The sequence below is a fragment of the Atractosteus spatula genome, chromosome 9 (genome assembly GCF_055471065.1).
Source record: "Atractosteus spatula isolate fAtrSpa1 chromosome 9, fAtrSpa1.hap1, whole genome shotgun sequence".
Lineage (NCBI taxonomy): Eukaryota > Metazoa > Chordata > Actinopteri > Semionotiformes > Lepisosteidae > Atractosteus > Atractosteus spatula.
This window is the reverse complement of record NC_142714.1, coordinates 38,448,752-38,474,667: the sequence shown is the minus strand read 5'-3', so window position 1 is coordinate 38,474,667 and position 25,916 is coordinate 38,448,752. Positions and strand designations below refer to the sequence as shown.

The window sequence follows — 25,916 nt, the reverse complement described above, 5'->3', positions numbered from 1 at the left end:
TGTTTCCATCGTATAAGGAAGTTAAGAAATACTTTGATATAGGGCCTCTCTACATACAAATAAACAGACCTCAGTATTACAGTATCACCTATTTCAACAGTAGCAGCTGGATGTTTGCAGTGTAGGCTATAGATGCGTTTTCATTTCTCCGATAATTTCTAGAACCGAGCGGCTTTTATAAAGAAATACCTAGCTGTGGTGAACCAACTTTTATATTAAAATTTACTTCTGATTATAATAATAAATTATTTTAGACTATTTACAAATGTGACTACATTTTAAGTGACTAAATACATTTTTCTATGGTAAAATTAACATTGAATATTCTTTTTGGTGTAGTTCAGGCACTAAACATCGCAATCTAAAAGCATTTCAGAACGAATGTTTCAGAGATACTTATAATACTGAACTAGGAAAGAAGAATGAAAGACTTAACACAACCCATCCCCTTAACTGATAATACTTCAAGTAAGGTTTTATTTAACACTTAAATTCTAAGCTGAAACCAGTGATCATTAATGTTGTCAGGTGTACCAATCAGCCATCCTTAAAGCACAGTTTGGTGCAAAAATGTGACAGCAGTATTTTTTTACTTTGAAAAAATTAAACATGTGTGAAGAACATTTCCAGCTACAGACGTTTAAAAGTATACCTAGTGTGGCCCAGCCATCCGGCACCAAATGTTCAGTTTAAGGATGACCAGTTGCATATGTTAATTGTACAGTAAACCACAGGACTAAAGCATTTTCTATTATGGTCCAGTTTTGTTTGCTCAGTAAACAATCCAAAATGACAGAACATTTCTATAACATTTATAACACACCCTAAGCAAGGTGTGTGAAAAGGTTTATCTCATACGTTTTCGTTGCCGCAATAGAGGTCTGTGTTTGGTGGCTGCTTGGCTAAGGCAGCAGGAAGTCGTTTGTGACCGAGTCTTGACAAAGCAGGAGGTCCCGGTATTTGCACCCCGCTTGAAGTTCCGATGCTTTGCCTTGCCCCCACGCCTAGGGTGTGTTATAATCGTTATGTCCATTTTCTTGGAATCATACCTATTCTCCGGATCATCGTCGTCGTCGGCAGGTGATGCAGGACCATGTTTGACCTCTGCTTCATCTCCTAAAAGGGAGAACAAAAGCTGGTCACATTAGTCTTTACAAACAGCACTGTGGCCTAGCAGTAAAGATCGTCTGCTATCTGATCCCCAAACTTTCTGCTGATGTAGAGACACAATCTTAAATACCTGTGGGTGATGCAAAGCTCTGGCAACAAACGCACCCCTCATTTTATGCTCTGTTTATATAGACAAGACCATTCGTAAGAATATAAGTTTAGTTTTTATATGATGCAATGAATCAATAAGTAAAAATGAACTGATCAAAGCAGTTTAGTTTAACTATGGTGAATATCCATTTAGTGATCAAGGCCCATAATCTGCACCAGGACACAGCTGTCACATTATCTTCCAAAATTTGCTCCTCCTCACTTAATAAAAGCAAATTTTTTTATATAACCCATTTTCAATATTTTAAAAATATCCTAAAACACATACCAGAAAGTGGCAATCCAGGACCAAGATTGATTATTGCTAATTTAGACCAGCAGTTCTGCATTAAGCTAGAATTGTAGGAAAATATTTCCATTCAAACCAACATGGAACTCAATGGTTAATTCTCTAGCTAGGAATTCAGCAAGCTTACTGGACATCTGCCATCGCAGTGTACAAAGCGACTGGCATTTCCTACCAATTTATTTTACTAACCACTAACCGCACTGATTGTTAAAGTTCATCAGATGCATCAATGAATCCGAAATACTTTCAAAGTGTTCCTAAGATCAAACAACCACCTGCACTCAATGACTCCCCAGTATAATCTGTCTTTTTTAGAACTGATGCTGCCTAATAATTTAAAGGTACAAAATAAGAGAATCTCCTGCATTCTGGGCAAGTCTATTGCCCATGCCCAAGCTGGATCATCTTACTCACAAAAGGTGTTTAAAAATCAAGTGTAAAAAAACAGGTGTAAAAACTAATTTGTAAGACACGTCTATCAAGCATACATAAGGTAGTATTCACAAGGTGATGAACTCTTAATTGATGTAGCAAGACAAGTGTTCTCAGAAGGCTGTCTGTCAAAGAGTAGCTCAGCTTTTAGTCACCTACTCAAAGAGTAGGTAAGGGGTGTCTAAACACCCAGTACCCCTAAGATAAGGTGTGTCTTAAGGAAATTACAATTAACATAGGGACCACTGATTATAAAAGGTACAGCTATAAAGCACAGAAGTGAGGGAAAGTGTAGGAGAACAATCATTTTTCGGACCATAACAAAATATTGTAAATATTTTATCATCAAAACATTTTTGACAATTATTTTTTTTAAGCTGAAAACTTTTACAGTGAAATATATCACTTATAAAAATGTGTCTGCTGTGTAAAAATGTATCATTAAACAAGTACAAATATTTGTGGCCAAAAACTGTACCCCAAATTTCCCAAGCGAAATTCAGTTGTGCTGTAAAAGAGGAGACCAATGAGACTGCACATTTGTCTGAACATTTCTTCCTTTGATACACATTTGTTTGTTTTGCCCTGTTTGTATTGTTGTATTTTTCAGTGAACTCAGTCCTTTCAGCCCTGTACCCTTCTTGCTCTCTAATAAGTGATATTTGTAACTTTTCAAGGAGTGCCACGGTCATGAGATACAACGTGGTTGCAGGTTGCAGGTTTGAAAACATATCAGCATTTCCAAAGCTAAAGATTTTATTTAATTACATCTGCTTTCTATCAGTGATATCAAGAGAGTTAAGGTGCGCTTTATGTTTGTTAGGAAGATCTTTTGAATACCGCACGCATCCCCTCAGTAATATCTTTCCTCATCGTTTGCATGTATTAGCATGCATTAAACAGATTGAGCAACTGCAAATTAACACTAATTACACATTCTCGTATCTTTTACTTTTAGATGCTTCTCTTCGTGGTTGAAGAATGTTTTTTATATTGCACTCCTTGTGCATAAGTTGCTTCATTTGGTGTGACAATGGCTTTAGTGATTAACACTGCTCAGCACGTTCCCTTATCTATATGAAATATTTGCAGTCCACCTCTCCCAGCACTGAGGAAACAATGCTCACCAGTGCACTTCCATGCCACCTGGTATAATTTAATTTTATACATAAAAATTATTAAATTAGCAGAGTTCTTCCTAAGTCGAATTTCCAATACTGAATACAATACACATATGTTGCATGGCCAGCAAGTCACAAATGTGTTTCTAGCAAATCAACTGTAAGTGAAAATGTATTAGTGTTTTACATCTGTATTGATTTTTAAAAACATTAACACTGAGCTTGTTCACTGTTCGTGCGTGAATAATTTTTTTCAGTTCTTGGATTTGTTTGCATGAATATTTGAGTAGACTTAAAAATATCAAAGTGTGGGGAATTCTGACCATAAAATAAAGCTGTGTGTCAGGATCCCAGCCTGCATTACAAACAGTATCAATTTTAATGGATGTCTACGGCAACTAACGCTTGACTTTAGATATCTAAATCTAAAAATGAAGTTTGTTTTGATGGTTCTGTTTCATTACATTGAGGGAAGAGGTATCCGATATTTATATTTAGTGACCTCTTGCATTTAAAAAGAGCCATAAACCTCCTAGGAAAAACTAAGGTTGCTGCTGGAAGAGGTGTTAGTGGGGCCAGCAGGGGGCGCTCACCCTGCAGTCCATGTGGGTCCTAATGCCCCAGTATAGTGATGGGGACACATTACCGTAAAACAGGCGCTGTCCTTCGGATGAGACGTAAAACTGAGGTCCTGACTCTCTGTGGTCATTAAAAATGCCAGGGCGTTTCTCGAAAAGAGTAGGGCTGTAACCCCAGCGTCCTGGCCAAATTTCCCATTGGCCTTTACCAATCATGGCCTCCTAATAATCCCCATCTATGAATTGGCTTCATTACTCTGCTCTCCTCCCCACTGATAGCTGATGTGTGGTGAGCGTTCTGGCGCACTATGGCTGCCGTCGCATCATCCAGGTCAATGCTGCACATGGTGGCGGAGGGGAGTCCCCATTACCTGTAAAGCGCTTTGAGTGGAGTGTCCAGAAAAGCGCTATATAAGTGTAAGCAATTATTATTATTATTTCTTTCTCCTCTCTTTTCCTTATCTTTCAATGATAAGGCAAATATAGCGCCAAAACCATACAGACAAAGAATATGGTCAGTAATTAAAGAACGTACTATTTAATTCATTTAATTCTATGTGAATTCCGTTATAATTCCAGGCTATGTCACTGTCACTGTGCGATGAACACCGGAGCCTGGAAAGCACCTTGTAGTTCTCCACTTCCACAGTGAGTTTTAAGCAATTCACCTTTAAAACAATTATCTAAATAAACTTCACTCCAAACAGGATCTGAAAAGTGGTTCGACACCTAATTGGCTGTCTAACCCATCAATTTGTCAAGCACTGTAACCATAGGATTTTGAATGACAGTTCACAGAAAATAGGGACTAACGGGCCCCTCCGCAGCTCTACAACCATCCTATTATGTCTGGGGGGATAGCGGGCTGTTGGGACACCATATTGGTTTAGTATTGAATAAAAGAAACACGTACCTAGCATTATATAGCACATTTTTATATAGCAGTGTTTTACACTCCATTTACTTGATGACTTAAAAAACTGAACAATACGCAGAGCCTCTCACTCACAGGCGTGTGCTGCCATTGTAGATAACATCACTGACCACAACAGGGTCATATCAGGGAGACAGAAGTGCCTAAAAAAACGTTAAACACATGACTAGTGCAGAGTAACCTTAATTCTGCAAGATGTTCCTTATAGAAATCAAATACAGTATGGTCTCAACTTTCGTGAGGGTTTGGTGCAGTGAACTGCTGCAAATAGCTGGATTCGCATATAAACAAAGCCCATCCCCATATCGTCTCATAATGTACTACAGTATACAGTATGCATGGTAAAAAAGCATATAAGGAAGGGTTACATAGGTCGATTAAAGAACTTATGCATTGGCTTAAAGTTCATTTAAAATAATACTAAATCAACTAAAATAAACAGCAGAAATTACAAACCTATAGCAACCAGCTAAAACATGAATTGACACTTTCTGTCTTCACCTCCATGATTATCGCACCCCACTGTAATAAAACGGGTAATAAAACGGTCAGTGAGCCTGTAAAGTCATCTCCAGCCTGTCATTCCCCACGCTAACATGAAACGGGAGTCTTCATTACAATATAAAAATGGGACGATGTTGAGATGTGGATTTAATGGGTAATTGGGAAAGTGTCAGGGTGAGGCTTGCTCACTGGTTAGTTTCGTCTCATGAACCTAATCTGCTGTGCAGCTAATTTTAAAGTTGCGGTTAACAACCTTCAGCAGTTGTTAACCGCATTCTCAGACACCACTGTCGAGACCCTGCTGTATATGCATAAAACAATGAGTTACACAAGCAAGTGAATTAACAGAACTAATGATATTTTGGTTTTAATGGATCAGTTATGAGCTTTAACCTTCACAGCACCGTCGCTGGGCAGAGAACAAATTAAGCACTGGTGTCAATACAAGCGTCGTCTAAAACATACCTGATGACTGGCAAAATGCTTCAACTTTGGGCCCAGTGATTTGCTCTATAATGGGTTTAATCTTCTGATCGTCACTGCTGCCCTCTCCCCTGTCTTCCACTGGCACCTTCTCATCTTCACTGGAAGAGGACGGGGAGGAGGAGGACTCTTCAGTCTTCTTGGGTTTCTGTGCCTTGCTTCTTGCTTTGACAGTCTTTGACTTTTCTTTAGATTCATCTAGCGACACGCTAGAGAGGGAAGTCGATACCTTTTCATCATCCTTTTCTTTCTGTTTTTTAGATCGCCGACTTCCCTTCTTGGAAGCTTCCAGCTTGCTGAGGCTCTTCATTTCTTTCTCCAGGTCCGAGTCGTAATTCGAGGAGTCTGAACCTTTCTGCCTTCTTTTTTTGGCTGCACCTGTCGCCTTCTTGGCCACCCCCTTCACATCAGGGTCAGACTCGGAGGATGACCCTTTCAACTTGCGCTTCGCTGCTTTCTTGTCCTGGGAGGGCGCGGTGCTCTTCCTTAAGCTGAACAAGCATTTTCTCTTGACGCTTTTAGGAGAGCCCTCGTTACTTTCTGCTTCGGGGGAGGTGGGAGCCATTGCTGCGGTCTGCAGTAGGATGGCAGGAATTTCCTCAGAATCCGAGTCTTCTGTGTTTTTGCTGGACTGAGCAGGCCGCGCTACTGTTTTTCTGTTCCCCTTCGTCGATGGCCCATCTGGCTTCTCCCCACGCTTGGACTGCAGCTTAGTTCCAGGGCTGTCATGGTCTGTGTCGCTCTCGCTGTTGTCAGGTGTGTGTGTCTGCACACTGTTACTGTCAGCGGGTCTCCTCAAGGGCGTAGTCTTGACTCGAGGAGAATGTCTATTCTCTAGCCCCTCCTCGAGTGCAAGCGAGTCCTCATTTTCTTCATGGGCAGGTTCCTCTTCACAGTCTTCATCTTCCTGGTCCTCTTTTCTTTGGGAGGAGGAACTTGGTGACCCATCCAGTGGCACAGGGGTCAACTTCACCACAAGCTCTTTAGTTACCATGGCAGCGGGTGTGTCTAAATTTGAGGACTTAACCGAATTTATACTGGACAATTTCAAAGTTTTACGAAATTCCAAAGGACTGCGTACATTCTCCTCTGCCATATCAGAAATGTCGACAGAGGAGTCTGCCATTTCAAAAAGCTCGTCAGGGACAGAAGAAGGCACCGTGACGATTTCCTTATCAAGGGAGGACTCGCAGGCTGGAGCTGACTCTTCCTCGCAGTCAGAGCTCCTTTCAGAGTCCCGGGAATTCTTTTCTTTGGATTCACTTTCTGCTTCCATGGGCTCTTCAATTTCTCCAGGGGAGGGTGCGGGACTTTCTCTCATTTCAGCATCATCTTGGACAACACACTCAGTGTTTCCATGTTCATTTTCTTCCAAAGCATCCACTGAAGAAAAATCTACAGTGTCCTCTACTTCAGGGTCATCTTTTTTTTGAAAGCCAACATCTGTACTGTCAGTAACAAACAACTCACCATCAGTATCTTCCTTTTGTGGCTTTAAGCTACCATTATTGACCTCACAGACAGCCTCATCTCCGTTTAAAAGCTCTAAGCCCTTGAATTCCTGCTCCAAGGCCTCCTCTAGCGCAGAATGGGCTTTCTTTAAATCTGTTAATACTGATTTAAATGCTTTCAAATGTCTTAATCTAATCAAGTTGGTTCCTTGCTCTTCTAAGCCCTGCTGTATGAATTTAACAAAAGTAGTATTCAAACCAGTTGTGGTTTCCACTAGCTTTTTAGTTTTTTTAATGAGTTCTTTTGGTACCTTCAATGCTTTGTAAGAAAAAGTAATAGTCCCTGAACTTAGGTTGTCTGAACCATTCTCCTTCCCATTTAAAGCAGCTTTATCTTTCTGCACATGCTTGCGTGAGTTCTCATCCCGGTTTGATTTGTCATTCTCAGCTTTTGCTTTCTTTTTGCTTTGACTCCATAAGTGCTCCAAGTTTTCTAGCACGCTGTCGCAAGCAGTAACCAGGTCCAGTAGAGGTTCTGGGCTGCATACATAACAGTACCACTTGCTTTCGATGTCCATGATGCTAGACAGTTCCTTCCTTCCCAGATTACGCAAAATACATTTTTTGCAAAAGGCATTGTGACAAAAGTCACAGCAAATCAAGTTACCGCCTTCGGCGCACCACCTGAAAAAAAAGGATAAATTTCACATGTAAATAAATTCATAATCAAAAGCACAACCTCACATTCATCAGAAGATAGGACAATATAATAATAAACTTTATTTTATATAGCACCTTTAAAGGTGGCTTCTCAAAGCGCTTTACAGAATGACAACAACAATAAATAAGAAGAATACATAAGATAAAACACAATTACAATACACAGAGGAGACCGTGGATGGTGGTACTAAGAAAAGCAGAGGGGTGAAAAATGGAACCAGTTAAGTAAAGGCTCTTCTAAAGAAGAAAGTTCTGAGTCTGGATTTGAAGGAGTTTAGAGAAGGTGACTCTCTGATATCCTTGGGCAGAGAGTTTAAGAGGTTTGGGGCATAACAGGAGAAGGCCCTGTCACCCATACAATGTAGACAGGCTTGGGGGACAGTAAGGAGACCAGAATTAGAAGAGCGAAGGTTGCGAGGTGGGGAGTAGGGTGATAATAGTTCAGACAGGTACTGAGGTGCCAAGCCATGCAGAGCCTTATAGGTGAGCATGAGGATTTTAAAGTCCACACGGAATTTGACAGGAAGCCAGTGCAAGGACTCCAGGATAGGAGTAATGTGATCACTTTCACTAGACCTGGTCAGGATTCTGGCTGCTGAATTTTGGACATACTGCAGTAACAATAACTTAACTAAACTGTAAAATACAGTTTAAAATCTTAAATGAGAATTTGTCTTCTTCATACTTTTTCATACTTCAAAAGAGTTTAAAAAACACATTTCATACAATTCACCCTCATACTGCACAGTTTGAGCAGGCAAGCTCAAGATACAAGGTTTCCAAATGGAATTTACAGGTTAAATTTTAATGCTCTACAGCCTCAGAGCTAGAAAAGGTGTGTGAAGCATCTGAGACATGAAGCTGCCACAAAATTATAGAAAAACTGTTGATCACTTTCAAAGAATATTACTCAAACAACCTCCGCTCGGTTGGGATTTTCCCCACATGCAACTGTACATGATTTTATGAATGCATGCTAATCTCCTTGTGCTCTACTTCTTTTAGCACTGTATTTTACATATTTAACATCCTACCTGCACTGCTCATCCATTCCATCGGCATCTTTACTGATGTCATCACTCATGTAATACTTGAAGCAGGCCTACAAACATACAAAAGATATTTTTAGAATCAACATAAAATTCTGATATATAAATGGAATTTCTGTCCCCACAGCTTAACATGGACAAAACTTAAAATGTAATGTGAAGTATTAATGTTAAATCCACAAACAAAAATGAATTACAATAGTTAACAAATTATCTAAGGAATTCTTTATACATTTGTGATAGCTTCCACAACATAAGGTAAACCTGATTAGTAATTACAATTAATGGAATTTATATTGTGTAGTATTATAAAATAAAAATGTAAGATTCTTTTAGAGGCCAATGTACAATAATCCTACAGAAATCTTTTCACACTCAATACCTATATTAAAACATTTAATCATTTATATCCTGGTTCATTAATGGTCTGGGGTTTTAGTTGAATTGAACTGAATTAAAAGATCTAATCTAAAATGTGTTCTCATCCGACAATCAGCACATTACAATATTCCGATTTTAAAGAAGAAGCATGGGAAATTATTGTGACAAAACAGTTTAAAGGGCAAGTAATGAGGTTTCGACCACTGCAAATTAAAGGGGAACAGCAATGCTATTTTTATATTTCTAGGCTAGATAGAATCAGTATCCATGAGTACATTTTCAACCGCAATAAAAGCAAAATGTACGGTTACTTGTAAAACCACTAATTTACATAAATCATAGATTAAATTTCCAGGTGTGCACAGCGTCATTTTCTGCGATTCAGAACGAGGCAACAAAACTTCTAATGATGTGAAGCGGCCCTATTACACTGTAAGCAAGCAGGCTTGTGAACACATCTCTTTCAACCCAATAAAAATATTGCTCTAGACCTCAAGACAGTTATGCAAATAAATGGAACTTACTTGTTAACTCTGTATGCAGGTCATGTTGGAAACTTATTGTAGTGAAATGTCTGCTGCACAACCTGTACTTAATTTACTCTAACATCTCATAACATAACAGTCAATAGAGTGACTAGGGAGCAGGATGGGGCTGCTTCACATCAATTTGTGGGAACTCTTGTCCGTGGGGAGACCAGGGGTTTGCAACCACATGGCAACTTACAGTACTTTCACAAAGTTCACGACTTTGTGCTGAATTATAAATTTGTTCTACACCCCCAATGAATTGACTTTGTTACTGAGATTTAATAACAGGTCTGAGAAACTGTACTGTAGTTCCCATTTAACTGAAAGATGCCCTTTAGGTATTCACATTATGATCACGGCAGGTGTGCCACAGTCATTCCAACTACTCATAAACCTACCTTGCAAACAAGCACTTTAAGCACAGGATGTTGAAAAAAGGAATCTTTTTGGAAATGGTTGACTTGTTGTCCACAAGCAGTGCAGCTGACAATTCCATGTAAACGTTCATCTGTGAAAAACAAAAATAATGCAGGTGGGCATCTTAAACAAAGATGGCATTTTGGACCACATGCTTTGAATCATATTTATAGTGGTCAAGTGGAGGCTGAGATGCATCAGAAAAGATCTGTCTTTTACCAGGAAAGGTTTGCTTTATGAATCAGAAAGTGTTTAGGGGCATGTTTTTAAATCATCGGTGTTTAGAAGGACAAGCACATTTCTTATGATTGCACTATATCACAGCTGAGAGAAAAGAAAAGGGCAGCCTGATGATCTTCTAAGCAGAGAATGCAAAGTTTGTCTTTTTAAATTCCTTCAGCATAGTGCATTGCTTGTGGATTGAAGTTATATTCATGTCAAGCACCTTGAAATTTTCACACTGGACTGAACTTCAAAGTGGATACATTAAACATCTGCACAGCTAATATTTTTACTGAAAAGCCTTTAAAATTCAGCTGCATGTTACAAACAAATAGCTGTGTAACTATCAACTGTAGGTATCTCTCCAATCAACTATCTGAATTCCAAAGCTCCTCCAATCAGGAACCTCTGTGCAGGGATGACAGCAACTCAGCCAGGAAGTCACCACACACAAAATATTATTAAATACACAAGCATACCACATGCAACAAATTAGGCTAAATTAGGACTGATGATTAGAATTGTTTCAGTATACAGCCCTTAGGGACAGATTGGCCAGTTAGAGGATGGCTGGTTTGTGTATTTCAAATGGAATTATTACAGAGCTCATTATATAATAAATACCAATACTTTACCACATAAATAAGAAGTATTGTAAGAGATTATGAATCCCTTAAAATAAAGAAGAAAATCCCCAGAAAGAAAATGAAGACCAATACCCGCATGCACTTACAGGTATGTATCATAGCTCTACTCACCTCCTCGTTTTTTGGAGAGTTCTGGTCTAGGTTTGCCAGATCTGCTTCTAAACTCAGGGCCTCTGAAATCATCTTTCACTTCGTTTGACACAGGTTCTGGCTGAACCACCACTGTTCCTGAGTGGAATTCAGAGAGAGAGATTTTGTGATTATCTTCTGCTTCCTCCTTTTTCACACCTCACTCTCATTGTCTAGTGTGGAGAAGACCCACAAGACTCATCGCAGGGCTTGAGGAGTTAAGTTATGCAGATAGGCAGAAATATTCAGTCTCTTGACGTGAAGTCTAAGAGAGGATCTGATTGAGGCTATCCTGACAGATTGTTTTTCAATGTCAGAATTCTGTTCATAACTGTTCTTTTGAAAACAACAGGTTTCACCACTTTCCCTTTAAAGTACTCCAAATTCCTGATGTCTCTCAGAGAAAAAGCAGGACGGATTAAGTAATTTCCATTGATAATGAACACAGCTAATCACTTAAGCTTTCATTTGTTCTTTGCAAAGTGAAATTTAGGATTGTAGAGATTAAGACTAATTTTTGAGGATGAATAAATCTTACCTTTTGGCAATCTATTTACATCGAGTTTACTCTCTGAAGCACTGTCATTGGGCACTGTATCTTCATTTCCACTTTCATTTGAAGAATCTGTATCATCTATTCCAGTGTATTTGGTTACCACTGAAGGCTTCCTGTAAAAGACAAGTGGTACCAATCATCAATATATTTAATGGAAAGCTGTAGACTTTAACCCCGTGAGCACTAAATATACTCGTACTCACTGTTAATGAGTCCTCACAAATGTCATTACAAATTTTCACTTTTACAAAACCACTGCTGGATTGACCCTGTGATATTCCACTTTTACATTATTCTTTCAACTTCCGATGGATATTTCTATTTTAGGAGGTGACTGCTTAAGAATTACACTTATGGCGATTCCAGATTTGGTTACGATAGCTAGTAAGAAAAATAATCTCTGAAAATAATTTTAACATCTAGAGAGGACAGAACAAAGGCCTTGTGCACACTAGGTATTTAAACCACATCAGCAGCTTTGAAATTTAATAGTTCAGGTGGGTAGCTGCGTCAGCATGCGTAGGCTGCAAAGGAACAAGTAATAGGTTTAATCCATGCTGAAAAAAAGAAGAAAGAGAACATAACGTTTCGGCCGTGGAGCCTTCTTCAAGCACACCTGAAGAAGGCTCCACGGCCGAAACGTTATGTTCTCTTTCTTCTTTTTTTCAGCATGGATTAAACCTATTACTTGTTCCTTTGAAATTTAATGTTATCTTTCACGTTAAATAATCCAAAGTGAAACTTTCTGCCAGGAGGTGTGGGGCAGGAATATTGAACTGGATTTTTTTTTAATTTATCCTGCTATGTCTCAAAAATGCTGACAGAATGATTACTGTATGAAAGGTGCAAATACAGTACTCAGAAGAGGACTTGAGGAAGATCATACTGTAACACACTGACAACTTACATTTACATTTCATATGAAGAAGCAAAGTGGGATACAGAAGTCAAGCCACTTATTTATGGCGCTACTCCATTATAACATGTCCGATTATTATAGTTCAGAACTGGTAGCAACGCAACACGATTATGGTTTCCATTTCCCACTTTGTGAAATCTGTCTCATTGCAGATACACATTCCAAACCTCAACAAGCCTTCAAGTTAGAAAATACGCTCCCTGTTAAAATGACACTCGATGCATTGCATAGAGAGAGGAAAAAAGATAGAAAAGAGACACCTCAATTCAACTTATTTCAAAGAGTCATGGAAAAAAAGCGGTGCACTAAAGACCATGACTTTGGTGTACCTCAACAGGTTCCCCTAGGATGGGGTGTATTGGTTGAGACCACAACCAGCTCAATTTTAAAACAAGAAGAAAGAGGCTGTTGCACACCCAGAAGAGTCATACCATTACAAGGATTACTAACTTGTTTCAAGTTACAGAATCACTTGCAGACCAAACTTCCTCTGTGACTATAAATTAAACACCTGAAGGCATCTTTAATGTGGGGATTAATATAGATAAAATGTTAATCAAAAGTTGTCCTTTTAAAATGAGCAAATTATTTAACCTCCAATTCATTCTGGTACAACATGCTGTACAGTAAGAGGTTTTCCATCTTAATGAAGTGCCATTGTCTCTAACAACATTTTGGGAGAGAATATGATCTTTCAGCATCAACAGTATTTACTGGTATTGTCAAACACCTGGTGGGAACTACTCTTAAGTGTCAAAAATGTGGATTCAAAATGGGTCCACTGGTAAACTGCATGATGAGCAAAACAATCCTTTGCTTTCATGAAAGACATGTTTGGGATATTGTATGGATGCTTCCATGCAGATATCTGCCATTTTTAATCATTCTGTCAGAGCCAAAGCCATGTGCAGCAACAGATACAGCACAATAAGGCAGTTGGGCCTGTTCTAAATAAACAAAATGCTCAAATAAAAAAAAAACTATTTCTCTTGAAAGTCTTGAAGGTTACACAATGAGGGTATTCCCCAGGATAGGCAGATTTGTGGGCTCAAGATGGATAAGAAGTTAAAGCACTTCAAACAATTACATCTTTGACAGGTTTAAGCATTTAGAAATCTACTCACTCTTGAATTCAGAACCTGTACCACAACCTTCACCTGCCTATTACCTGCAAACATCAAACAACACCCAAACTCACAAAACCCCTGGCAAAGAGAAAGCAGATTTCAAATGGTATATCTGGAGTCTCAAGAGGAAATCCGGAATGAACAGTGAGTAGGTGGAAGTTTTCATGTGTTCCAGTTGAGTACATTCCACCATTGAGCAGTGAAATTTATTTGTATATGGAGAACAAGAAAAAAAGTCTTCTACTGTAAAAATATCTTCCACAAAGCACAGAACCACCATCTAATCACTTTATTTTTTGTATTAGTTTCTTAAGTAAAACCATAGAAATTTACCATGGATACACATTTAAGAACTGTCTTTATGGAATCGATGGAAAGCAGAACTAACCTCTTTGACCGGGACGATGACGGAGACTTGGCTCTCTCCAAGGAGCTGCCAGGCTGTAGAAACAGAAAGGCACAGCATGTGAAAACACAACACCATCTATACCCCCAAGCCTGGGTACTGGCCTTGAGGCACATTATAAACATCAAGCAAAAGCTCAAACTAAACTTCTGGAACTGGGATTTAAAGGCAGATGAAAATGAAGGTACTCATTAATTAATGAAGACACTAACTAATGATATATATAGTTAGGGAGTCCAAATACTTAAAGACCTCCAACTTAATGTTTCCCGACAAACCCTGAGGATAACGATACAAAGTATAGCCTGAGTGTAAGGTGCCAAAAGGATCCTGGAAATTTAACAAAGTAGATTAATTTTCCCAATCAATATGAAAAGAGACTGGAACCTAGTACTGGGCTAATTTGTTGTCCAACCTCTAAATGAGCTAATATTAAGTGCTACCGAGTTCTGAACTTGCTGAAATATAATAAATGCAATTAAATATTGTCATGAATGATACTTGTTGTCTTATCTTGCTATTACCTCACAAAACTGATTTGGGACAATACTAAAAACCTAACTGCTCTAAGTGCAAGAAATAATGTTTTATATCTTGGCAATGTTTTCCATCAATATGATCCATTTGGGGATTGGAAATTCAAATGTAAAACTCCTCATTTTACTAGAAAAAAAAATAAGTTGGCACAAAACATTCAATTTCAGGGTTAGATATAGGGGGCTGTGTCAACCATAAAATAACCACAATAAAAATCATCATTATCCGAGTATCATCAGTACAGAAATTATAATTCAGACATGTGATCTTAATTACTGAACAGTTGGGAACGTGCAGGGTGCCCAGTATCGAGCCCTGAGGAATGCCAGACTTAAAGAGCCCAACTTTAGAACTGAAACACCCCCCAAGAGAGACAAAGTCTCGGCAACCAGCAAGGTAAGACTTGAACCATTTAAGTGCAATGTTGGAAACTCCAAACATAGCCTCAAGACAGGAAAGTAAGATGTCATGGTTAACAGTGTCAAAAGCAGCACTGAGTTCAAGGAAAGTAAGAGCAGAAAGAGCACCTGAATCGGATGACTTAAGAAGAGCATGTTCCACAATTTTTGCAAGCAACGTTTGAATACTGGGCGAAAATTGTTTGGGCTGTCCAGAGCCATAAATGTTCCACGCAAAATTTCCAAAGCAACTAGAGTAAAACCCTGAACAAAAAATAAGCTTTATCTTTAAATTTTAAAATAATAAAAACAGATATATAATTAAGGAAAACCAAGTTATTCAAAATATAAATTAAGTCACATATACTGTAAACACTTTTCAGTGATGTGCAATTATTTTGCTTGGATTGGTTAATTGAAGGAGTCTGCCTAGTGTCCTTCACACTAGAATAAACAATTCTTCAGGGGCAATAAACAGTTCTATTTATTTTTAAAGGAAAACACTGGTCAATTCAATTCTGTTATGGGTTTATTTTCTGTACCTGCAGGGTGAGATTCTGTGGTACCACAATTATACAAATTTAAACATAACTGACACTAAGGGACAGGTTTTTGTGATGCTTTTCTTTTATTCCTCAGCAACTTTAATAGGTTCTGTGCCAGGAGTGAACAGCAAGCTATGTAAAACATCCAAACATCTAGGGGTATATTAGAACATACAGTAATATAAGACAATATTACCCTTAAAATAATTAATATGTGCACAAGACTTGAGAAATGACGGACAGCATTAATGACCATTTCTGTCAAGTGTTCATTCTTTAGAATATTACAACATATTGGATATTTTCTTTTCCTCTGTTAATTAAGCGCAATGCTTTTTTTTTTTACCTATGCACAAATGGACAACTGTAAGAGCACTTCAGATAATTATCTATAAATATGATGAAGGTTTTCAATAATAATCCCTTAATATATGATCTGCTCAAAACATTCCGACTCCTTTTACCCATTGCTGTTCAGTGACAAAATGCCAGACTAGTATTAGTATTCAAAATCTAATTATTAAACATTGTGTATTGAATAGCTAAATGTAACCTCGTGTAATTTTAATATCACCATTTTCACTTTTTAACTGGTGATTTTATTTTATCTTTCCCGCATGTTGCCTTGATAACAAATGCTTAAATATTTCCTCAGGCAGGTTTTAAAACTTCAGTACCACTCTTGAGATTCACATTTTTGCTACATATATGCCACACCTTGTTTGCCAAACATAAATGTAAGTTTTAGAATCTAAATCTAAGAATTTGCAGGGGGGTTAAAGTTAATATTTTATGGTTGTTAAATATTACCAATTAATATTTATTAAATGTTAATTATAAATATCCAATCATATCATGACAGCATATTAATTACATTATAATCTCTTATAAAAATTAGTTTATAATCTATTTATTTTTTCATGTTTGTGATAATCGTCTACACCTTCATTGTGAATATTTGCAAAGATATCTAGAAGCTCAATAAAACTGTATGAAATATCAGACAATAAAGGGCGAAGATAAAACACGTTTTTTTAAAGTTTTCCTACTACACCTTTTGACAAAAAAAACAGAACAAACTAGTTCAGTTTTTCTTTTCTAGGAAACTTCTCGTTGTTTATGCAGTTTTTAATATTCATTAATCTTCCCAGATGTGATAAGAATATTTATATCTGGGCTATTAAATAAACAGACATCTCAAAATATATATTAAATAGTATGAAGTCTCCACTTAACAGGACTCTATACTCAGTCTGCCATTACTCAAGGTACATGAATATTATTTTCTGTCATGTTACTCATCAAGTTAAACAATCATGACTTTTTTCAAACATTCTATTTCTTCATTTTATTCCTAAATTTTAAGAACAGCAGTTAGTGTCTGTTAAACACTGTGTTCTTATCTTCTAACTATAATCACTTGATTAACTATGATTACTTGAAAACCTGGCTGGCAGCAGGTAAAACTTAAAATGAACTGAACTTTGACCTTCTTGCTGACCTAACTGCTAGGTAATACAAGGTATAACATGGAAATTAAGAGGTTAATTCCACATTAATGAGTAGAAAACGAATGTTTCAAAAGTGTTTTTTTTTAACTTTTCAGTGTGGATTTAACTTCTAGTTATTTCGTTTCAGCTTGCACACTGATGAAGCTCCCCATTCTAAAATACAATTTAGGATGTATGTGGAAAAACCCCAGAGTAATTTAAACCAGATATTTCTCTCTATACCAAGTTGACAGACCTGATTATAATTCTCAATAAAAAAAGAACATGGCTGGAATTGATTGTAAATAATGTTAAATGACACAGCATGAATCATACAGCAAATTAAAGTATTCTACATAGCATTTTTTGATTGGCACAAGTTCTTCCACAGTAATTTAATGGATATCCTAACAGATTGTGCATTGCTTATTAATTTACTATGCACAGAACTGTACTTAAATGCACAGAACCACAGAACATGCAGTGCATTCAAGTTTACATATTCTGTAATATACATCCTACCTTACGACCTACCTACAACAAATCAAATGTATTTAAGGATTGAAAACACATTCATGGTATATATTACAGAAGAACATTGCTGAGAAAGATTTTGTTTGCAGCTCCAAGGTTATGAATATGCTAAGAATTATGTGTTCAGAAAGATAACAATCTTTCTTTTTCCTTGAACTGAAAATAAGACCCTGGAACTGCTTAAATCCTTTGACTCAGCTTCTTAGGAATGCTGCTGAGATGGGACTCTAACACAAAACAGGCCACCATAAATTGGACTCATTTTGACACCTCCCCGTGATAGAGTGCCTACATTGACGCCTCTTAGTCTGCAGCTCCAAGAGGGAGGCATATCTGGACTCGGACACAAGCTGGTGGTCATCTCTCATAAATCCACTGACGGGCCCAGAGAGGATCACAAGTGACGAACATGCCACAAGTAAACGCCCACTAAATCTGATGACATCATGACCCATCATCACCAATGGTGAAGCAATATAAAAGCTGCTACACAAGGGATACTACAATGCTCTCCAGGACCCGAACTACTTGACAATGAATGGATCACGTAACTGCAACACACTTAGGTGCTGGACTACATAAACCAGACTTCAGTCCAAAACCTCCTCTGCAACATGGCAAGTTTTGTGATGATCTCCCAATTGTAATTTAGCCCGATCAATGAAATAGCACAGTTGGACATTTAACGACACTGAAGAATACCAACGAATATTCAGCATAATAGCTATAAAATAGGGACAAGCAGTCTTTTCTAAGTTTCTCCCATCCAGGAATCACCATCCAGGCTGGTTGCCAAATCCTGAATCTGTGTACATGTTTCAGTAGAAGCCAGCGCAACACTGACCACTGAACCCTTCCCCCTTTCTGCACTAACAGCACAATCTGTCAGCACTGGTTGTTACTATATAATACTAGCCTGGAAGTACAGGTTAATGTAAATTGTGGAGACCCGGAATCAGAAAACTAGCTGGCAAGGCTCAGAGATTTTGTTCTCCTCACCTAAACCCACTGGGTTGCTTCCTGTAGTAAGTCTATGTCATGAGTTCCTTAGCTGCAAAATCCTTTGATTTTGCCAAGGCCTGATGGTTTCACTGGTGGTGGCCTGGTAAATAGCTGCATGTTGAGAATGAGCCCACATTGAATTTCTTATTTAAATGGTTCGGTTCTTTTGTAAATGAGAAAAAAAATACAATGCGAGGGTTTCTAGATGATGCCTCAGAGTGTTTATCTTACAGCCTCATTATCATTACCTTCTCCTTTAAGAAATACATCATACAAATGAATACTGCATAATAGTAAGGAAACACACTTTTGTCACAATTTAACTTGCAACTTGTGAAGAACAAATGCTTCTGTTATCCTGACATTTTATCAAAAACCCCCTTACCTGAGGTTCATTCATCTCATCTAAAAACAAATTAGAAAAATACAACAGGAGGGTTTTCAGATGATTACTTTAGGTGGCACAGGACAAGTAACTCAGGTCGCAGTGTGGGACTATAAACCAACACATGCAAGAATGCTACACAGTATGCTGAAGAGACCCCGGCCAGTTTCGAACTACCTTTACCTCAGCAGCATTTAACCACACCATGAGAACTTAGCAAACCATAAAAGTGGGATTCACCTAACCTTAACTTGAAGATCTTCATGAGTTAAGCCACTTGAAAACCTCCCAGGTGCTATCAACATTACTCTGCTACTCACCCTTAACTACACATATAATAAAGTAATTTGGTTAATAAAACACAGGCTTCACATTGGACAGGCTGTCAACAGTTGTGACATATTCGAGGATTGGGTGTTGGCACCTATTCTTTAGATCGCTTTCATTAGAATTGGTAAGTAACCATTGTTTCGCTTTTAAATGGAAAGTTTACATCAAAATGATCTTTTTATAAAAATCAAAATTATAAAACATGAGAAAACCATGATAACATACCTCTTCCATGACTTGGTCCTTTCTGTGCAATTTAGTTAAACTCTTGCTAATTTTACCTGTGGATAAAAAACAGAGTAGTTCAGTGTACCTGAATAAGTTCGCACTTCAGGAGCAGGGTCCAATAACCTGGCAGTTCCTGTAACAGAAAACTGCGGAAATTAAACATTTTAGGTCTCAATTTCCAACCATCTTTGAAAAGTGAGCAATTGATATAGAGCTCAACTCCATAAAACAGGTGTATAAAATGTTACTGGATACCATGGACACATGGTATTGTAAACTATGAAAACAAATGGTGGGTATAGCATGCAAAATTTACATTCTAATTGCTAACTTTCTATAAATCTGAAATACTACTTAATACAATAGAACACTGGCATACTGTACTACACTATCATTGGTTATCAGGCATTTCATCAGAAGGTGTCACACCACATCAAATCCTACATAAACATAGGTAGAAATCATAGTATGATTTTAAAAAAAGGAGTGAATGCTTTGCAAAATAAGGTCATTTTGTAATTATCGCAGGTCACAAATCATAAGAGAAGAAAAACAAATTATAAGAGCATTCAGCTACTTCCATGATCCAGTCCATCAATTAGAACACCAAATCGCATAGCCTGTCATAGCCTTTACTTTCAGAAATCGTTCAGATCAACATATTTCACCTGTTGGAAATTGTCTAGTTACCTGCTTACGGAAGTCTGCAAATATATTGTTGCATGTTCTACTAATGTTTAGCCTGTTGGCACCTCTAATTATTATATAGACATTTCTTAGTAAGCATTCTAAAATCATTCAAATATTATAATTGCTACTGCTGTTGCAGTTACCATCTTCAAACACTCCAGTGAATGCACAAACTGATACTGTTCTTATATTGTCAAACCACTGTTCTCAGCGTTTGCCTTTTTCTGATCCCAGACCTACTAATTCTTACTTTGTGCAGAACATTGGTGTTTCTTATTGTTCGTTTAAAGGACCATCCATACTAGATTAACCAAAATCTGCAATATTACACAATTGCTACTGGTACAAAACAAAAAATAAATACAAGTTTGTGACAAGGCATTCGACTAGATATACATTTTTCACCTTGATTAAGATAGTCACCACCTGTACGGTCCTATTACCCTAGTGCTAAGCCCATGAAGTTGCTTGAAGAGCCGAGTATTAATGTTATATTTATGTATTTACAAAAAGAAGCATAAAACATACTTTAGTTACACTCATATCTAGTTGCAGTCAGGAGGCCTGGAGTTTAAAGTATACTGAGCACGAACACATACTGTATGTATCGCAGCATAATGTACTTAGATGTCCTACCCTGCACCTGATAAAAATGTGCACACACAATATCTTAAGACACTAATGCAAAGAAATACATGCACTCCAGTCAGTCCATTCTTTGATATCTCATAAAAGACCATTTCATCTCAACAAATGATAGCAGCTGATGGGACATGGCTTCTATATCTACTGAAATATTTCATTACCCGTTTTACACCAAAGATCTATGGAATACAGATTTCAGCCTTCAATACTGTAGTTTGATAATATTGTTTGCAAAGTGCAAGCATTTAAACAACTTGGTCACATATGCTGAACCATAAAAATACAGACTGCATTTCTAAATTGCACATTTATAACTGCCCAGTCATTTACACTGTTCCCAATCCACAGGCTTAAAAACTTGCAGATTAAAGCAGCAATAATTATTTGCGTGGAAAAGCTCTGAAACTAAACACTACCTTGTGAAAATAAAGAAATGCCTACATTAGACATACTGGAGACATCAGAGAGCACATATGGCACAGTTTCATTTATAACCCATAGAGGCAAAAATGTCCTTTTTTCTTGATTTTTTAAAAATATTTCTGACATTTAGGATAAAAAAATAAGAATTGTTGGTTGGTATCAACATGCCCAAAACAAATTATAATTATGAGAAGAAAGATGGAGCTGAAAACTCTAACATATTTAGGCTTAATCTAACACCATAGGGACATAATCCTGACCTTATTATTTTTCAAATCGTTCACATTTTGGGAAACAGCAAATTACGTCCATTTAATTATATAAATGATCACTCATATGATCATTCAAATTGAGTTTTCAGTAAAATATTCAGTTTAAAAATGTGCGTGCATCATCGGTAATTCCAAAAAATAATGGGACAGTGTTGGAATGGGGTGTATGCGCTTGAACCTTAATGTCACCGAATTCGGATCACGAAAGAGATCAATGTATTCATAGCGAGAGACAATTCTTCTCCTGTCAGTGTTCACAGCATGTCAGAAGATCTGCAGGTCAAATAGGCAGGCGAGGTTAAGGAGGTCCTCCATGTGTCGTACAGTATGTGGCTATAGCATTAAGTTGATTTAAAAACTTTCAACTCCAAACTGAAAAGGTCCCAGTAGAGTGAAAAAAATTGTCGGATACTTTACATATATCCTAGTTTACCAATTTCTATACCACTCTAATCAATACATTGCAGTATACTTAAATATTAATCAATCTTTAATCTCCCCAGTGCTACCACATCTCCCTCACTTCACTGCCCCTACTGTTTCAGTCCTCTTACCCAGTGATCTGTCAGGAGCTGGAGGTGAACTGGTTTCTTCAGATTCCTCTGATGAATGGGCGAGATATTCATGCAGTTTCTTCACCAACGTATTTAACTTGCTCTTACTGAAAAGAAAGAATCAAGGTTGGAATCAGATTTAAATTCTGTACTTCTAGATCCTTCCAAGATTTGAGTAACAGAAGTAAAGCTGACGTTAAGGTACAATCCAGCTGCTGCCTCTGAAACATTAGGAGGTAGATGAGAGGCAATTTGGGCCTTCTTGCTTGGTTGCTAGTAAAATTATTCATTCAAGAATTATACTGATTGTTTCTTAAAGGCCAACAGGTACTCAGCAACATGGCTGAGAAACTTGCTCCCGACACCTAACACTTGTTTTAAGAAAGGCAGCCTGTTCTTAGTAACTGAAACACTGAATTGAAAATTGAGTTCATGTTTATTGTTGCACTTTAAGAAGTTCTGTGGGTTATCTTTAATTTAGTTAGGCTATGTGCTGCAAGCCAAAAGTGGAATTTAGCTAAGAACAATTTAACATTGTCGTGGGATCTTTATTGAGAACATAATGAGGATCTTGGTTTAAAATGTCTTCCGAGAAAACATCACTGTACTGAAAGAAGTGTCTTGTCACCATACTGGTATATTGGTTCAGAAATTCTGGTCCACCAACAACACTTATGCAGCAACCTCATTCTTCTTAGAGATCCACCATCCCAGAACTCAGCAAGCCCATCTCTGTTTAGCTTCCGAGATCACAAACGATTCTGGATTCTGTTACTGTGGTTTGACAAAATCAGGCAACAATGTCCTAACGCTTCTACAGCGTGGATGTACAGCTAACAGCCACCGAATTAAAATCTACATTTTTATAGCCCTCTATATTCATTGTTGTTCCATGCACATAGAAGGGACCTACATAAACACACATCCCTTATTATAAGTAACGGTCTATAGCTCAGAATGATCTATAGGTTATGCCGTGCATGTCCTTGCTTCCTTCATAGATCACTTTACACTGCCAATGTTAAATTTAGTTTGCCAAATATCTCCCCAATCTAAGGCCTTCTGACAAATTCCATGAAGGTGGTGAACAGGAACAGTGCAAGTTCCCTTTTTTTGTTTTGCTCCAATCTGTGGGTATGGCCCCCATGTTAACTCTGTCACAGTTTTTTTTTTCATGAGCCAACCTGACAGAAAAATTGCAAGGTTCAAAACCAGATGAGGCCAGGATGCTTTCTGATGTCATAAAGTCATACAACTGCCAAATATTCCTCATTGTACACTTAGAATTCCGAAACTACCATGCTTTAGCAAAACGAAAAACATCTTTGCAGTGCTTGATGCCAGGTCTTCAACTTTTACAAAACCAAAGAATTATAGGGAACACATTCTTCTAAAAAGATAAGCAGTCAAAAGACATTTGCATTGCCTTGAACTTAGCTGCAATATGGCTGGGCGATATGGCCAAAAACATTATCACGATAAAAATTTTCATATCTGTCGATATCGGTAATTATCACGATAAATGTCAAATCATTATTTCTTTCAAGTTTAAAGGCAGATTTTTTCTCCTGAGTGAAAGTTGAAGAAACCAGACGGTTAATTGGTAAATTAAACAACTCTTTATTTTAAGAACACAACAAACACTTGTCAAACAGCAGAAACATTAAACAAATCTGAGGTAGAGAGAATTCAAGTCTTTTTTTATGTCGAAATATGCATGAGTAAAATTTACAAAATAAATATCTTAATAGAAAAATTAAATACTGCAGTGTGATAAAACACACATAGAAGATGGCTCAGACAGACTGCAAAGTTTAAAGTGCTCTGTTTTATGTCTGATCGTAAAAAGCCAAAATATCTCCAAATTACCTAAATTGAATGACCTTTTCTGTCGACGATGTCATCGTCCTTCGAGCTGGTCGTTGGCAGCACTACATTTGCTTCAGCTTCGCTCATTTCTCCACTCTAACTACAATCCTGTCAGCCACCACCGTGTGGGTAAACAACACCATGTTAGCTGCCCGGTCTGTAACACGCACACACACTCGCGCATATCATGCGCAAAGCATAAACATATATATCGAACATTTATCAAACTTTTGTTAAAATTATATTGAGGAAAATTATATCGCGATAATTATCGTTATCGAATTATCGCCCAGCACTAAGCTGCAACAGTTTACATTTTGTGTCACCAAACAGGCTTATTAACTATATAAAAGTGTATTTATTTTTGACAATCCTGTACTCTTCAAATGACAATGGGTCACCTTTGTAAAATGGCTGTTATGTTCAGACAAGATGGTGGTTCATCTGAACAACATTCTCCAGAATGCAATGAAGATAACCTGCCATCCTTAGTCACCTGACCAGCAGAAGGAAGAGAATGGTTGGACAGCATTTACAAAACCAGAATGTGGTTCATTTCCTTCAGTGTCAGACTCTCCTAAGCACAGGAATGTATCGTGTTGCCTAACTCTGGACCAATTCCAGAACAGCATTATCTTTTCTTAGAATGTGGTGCCCAAATTTGTACATAATCTGAATGATGCCTTAGAAGTGCATTTCACAATTTTAACATCACATCCTTTGATTTAAATTCTACACTTTTAACTATATAGCCCAACATTTTTTGCCTTTTTAATTGCTTACTCACATTGATTAGAGGGATGATTATTGTGACATACAGTACCATTTACACCCAAGTCTTCTTCATAGCCTCCTCTAGCTCAGTGTTTCCCATTTTGGATTTCAGGTTATGTTTACAGCATACAAAACCCCAAACATGTCTCCTGTAAACAGCAATAACTTGGTCTTTGAGTTTTAACTTTAGTATTTCTGAAATAATCTATTACATCTAGTATTTACTTATCCTCCTAATTTGGTATAATTTGTCAAGGTGACTAGATTACTAACAATGCCAGATCATCCCAAATCAGGAAAAGAAGAGTTAGAGTTGTTAAAGTACTATTACTAATAGTAGTAATTATTAATATTAGATCTTACCGCGGCCATTGACATCGTAAAGCATGGCAATTTTATTAATCGACAGGAGCATTAGACAGGTGTCTTTCCTTCTGACAGACAACAATTTGTTAACCATATCAACTTTAAAAAGCAATCCTGCCCTTGTTAGATCTGGAGTCCCTCAGGGCTTAATCCTTTGGCCTTTATCTTTTCAATATGGACTTTAGGCCAGGTTACAAAAAATAATGTGTCCAATGCTGACAATAATCAAATCTACCTGCATGCATCACTGAATTCTCCAACTACTTGTTCTACGCTAATCAAATGTCTATACAGTTGACATACAGTTGTGAATGACTCAAAATTATTGCTAATTAAACAAGACTAAAAAACAAGCATCAGACCAAGATGATTTTCATTGGCTTTCCCCTTCAAGTCTCAAAATAGAATTGTCTGAAACTGACTTTGGGTGATACAAAAAATGTTCCATCACATTCTGTTAAAAACTTTAAGGTGATTTCTGACTTTGCCCTATCTTTCAAATAAGTCTAGAGCACATCCTTCTTGCATTCTGAAACATTTCCAGTTTAAGACCAATTCTTTCTCTTAACGATGCTGAGAAATTAGTTCATGCTTCCATCTCCTCAAAACGTGATGACGTGGTCCTGGTAATATTTACTATATACTGCAATGTGTCGCTTGCTGGTTCATCCAAGAAACTACAGTATGCCCAGGACTGT

General features: G+C 37.5%; 1 protein-coding gene across 2 annotated transcripts in view; it reads right to left on the bottom strand.

Annotated features, from left to right (window-relative positions):
• Positions 1-25,916, bottom strand: part of atrx (ATRX chromatin remodeler) — a 106,356-nt gene that overhangs the window by 73,506 nt on the left and 6,934 nt on the right. Inside the window, exons 2-10 of one of the 2 annotated variants that reach the window (XM_088924636.1) lie at positions 22,210-22,316; positions 19,623-19,678; positions 14,159-14,211; positions 11,707-11,837; positions 11,151-11,267; positions 10,152-10,261; positions 8,828-8,895; positions 5,605-7,757; positions 1,050-1,116 (exon numbers count right to left, since the gene is read on the bottom strand). In XM_088924636.1, the coding sequence (XP_088780762.1) occupies positions 1,050-1,116; positions 5,605-7,757; positions 8,828-8,895; positions 10,152-10,261; positions 11,151-11,267; positions 11,707-11,837; positions 14,159-14,211; positions 19,623-19,678; positions 22,210-22,316 (2,862 nt within the window). The remainder of the gene's footprint in view (positions 1-1,049; positions 1,117-5,604; positions 7,758-8,827; positions 8,896-10,151; positions 10,262-11,150; positions 11,268-11,706; positions 11,838-14,158; positions 14,212-19,622; positions 19,679-22,209; positions 22,317-25,916) is intronic. The other variant, XM_088924637.1, reaches the window with a different exon arrangement.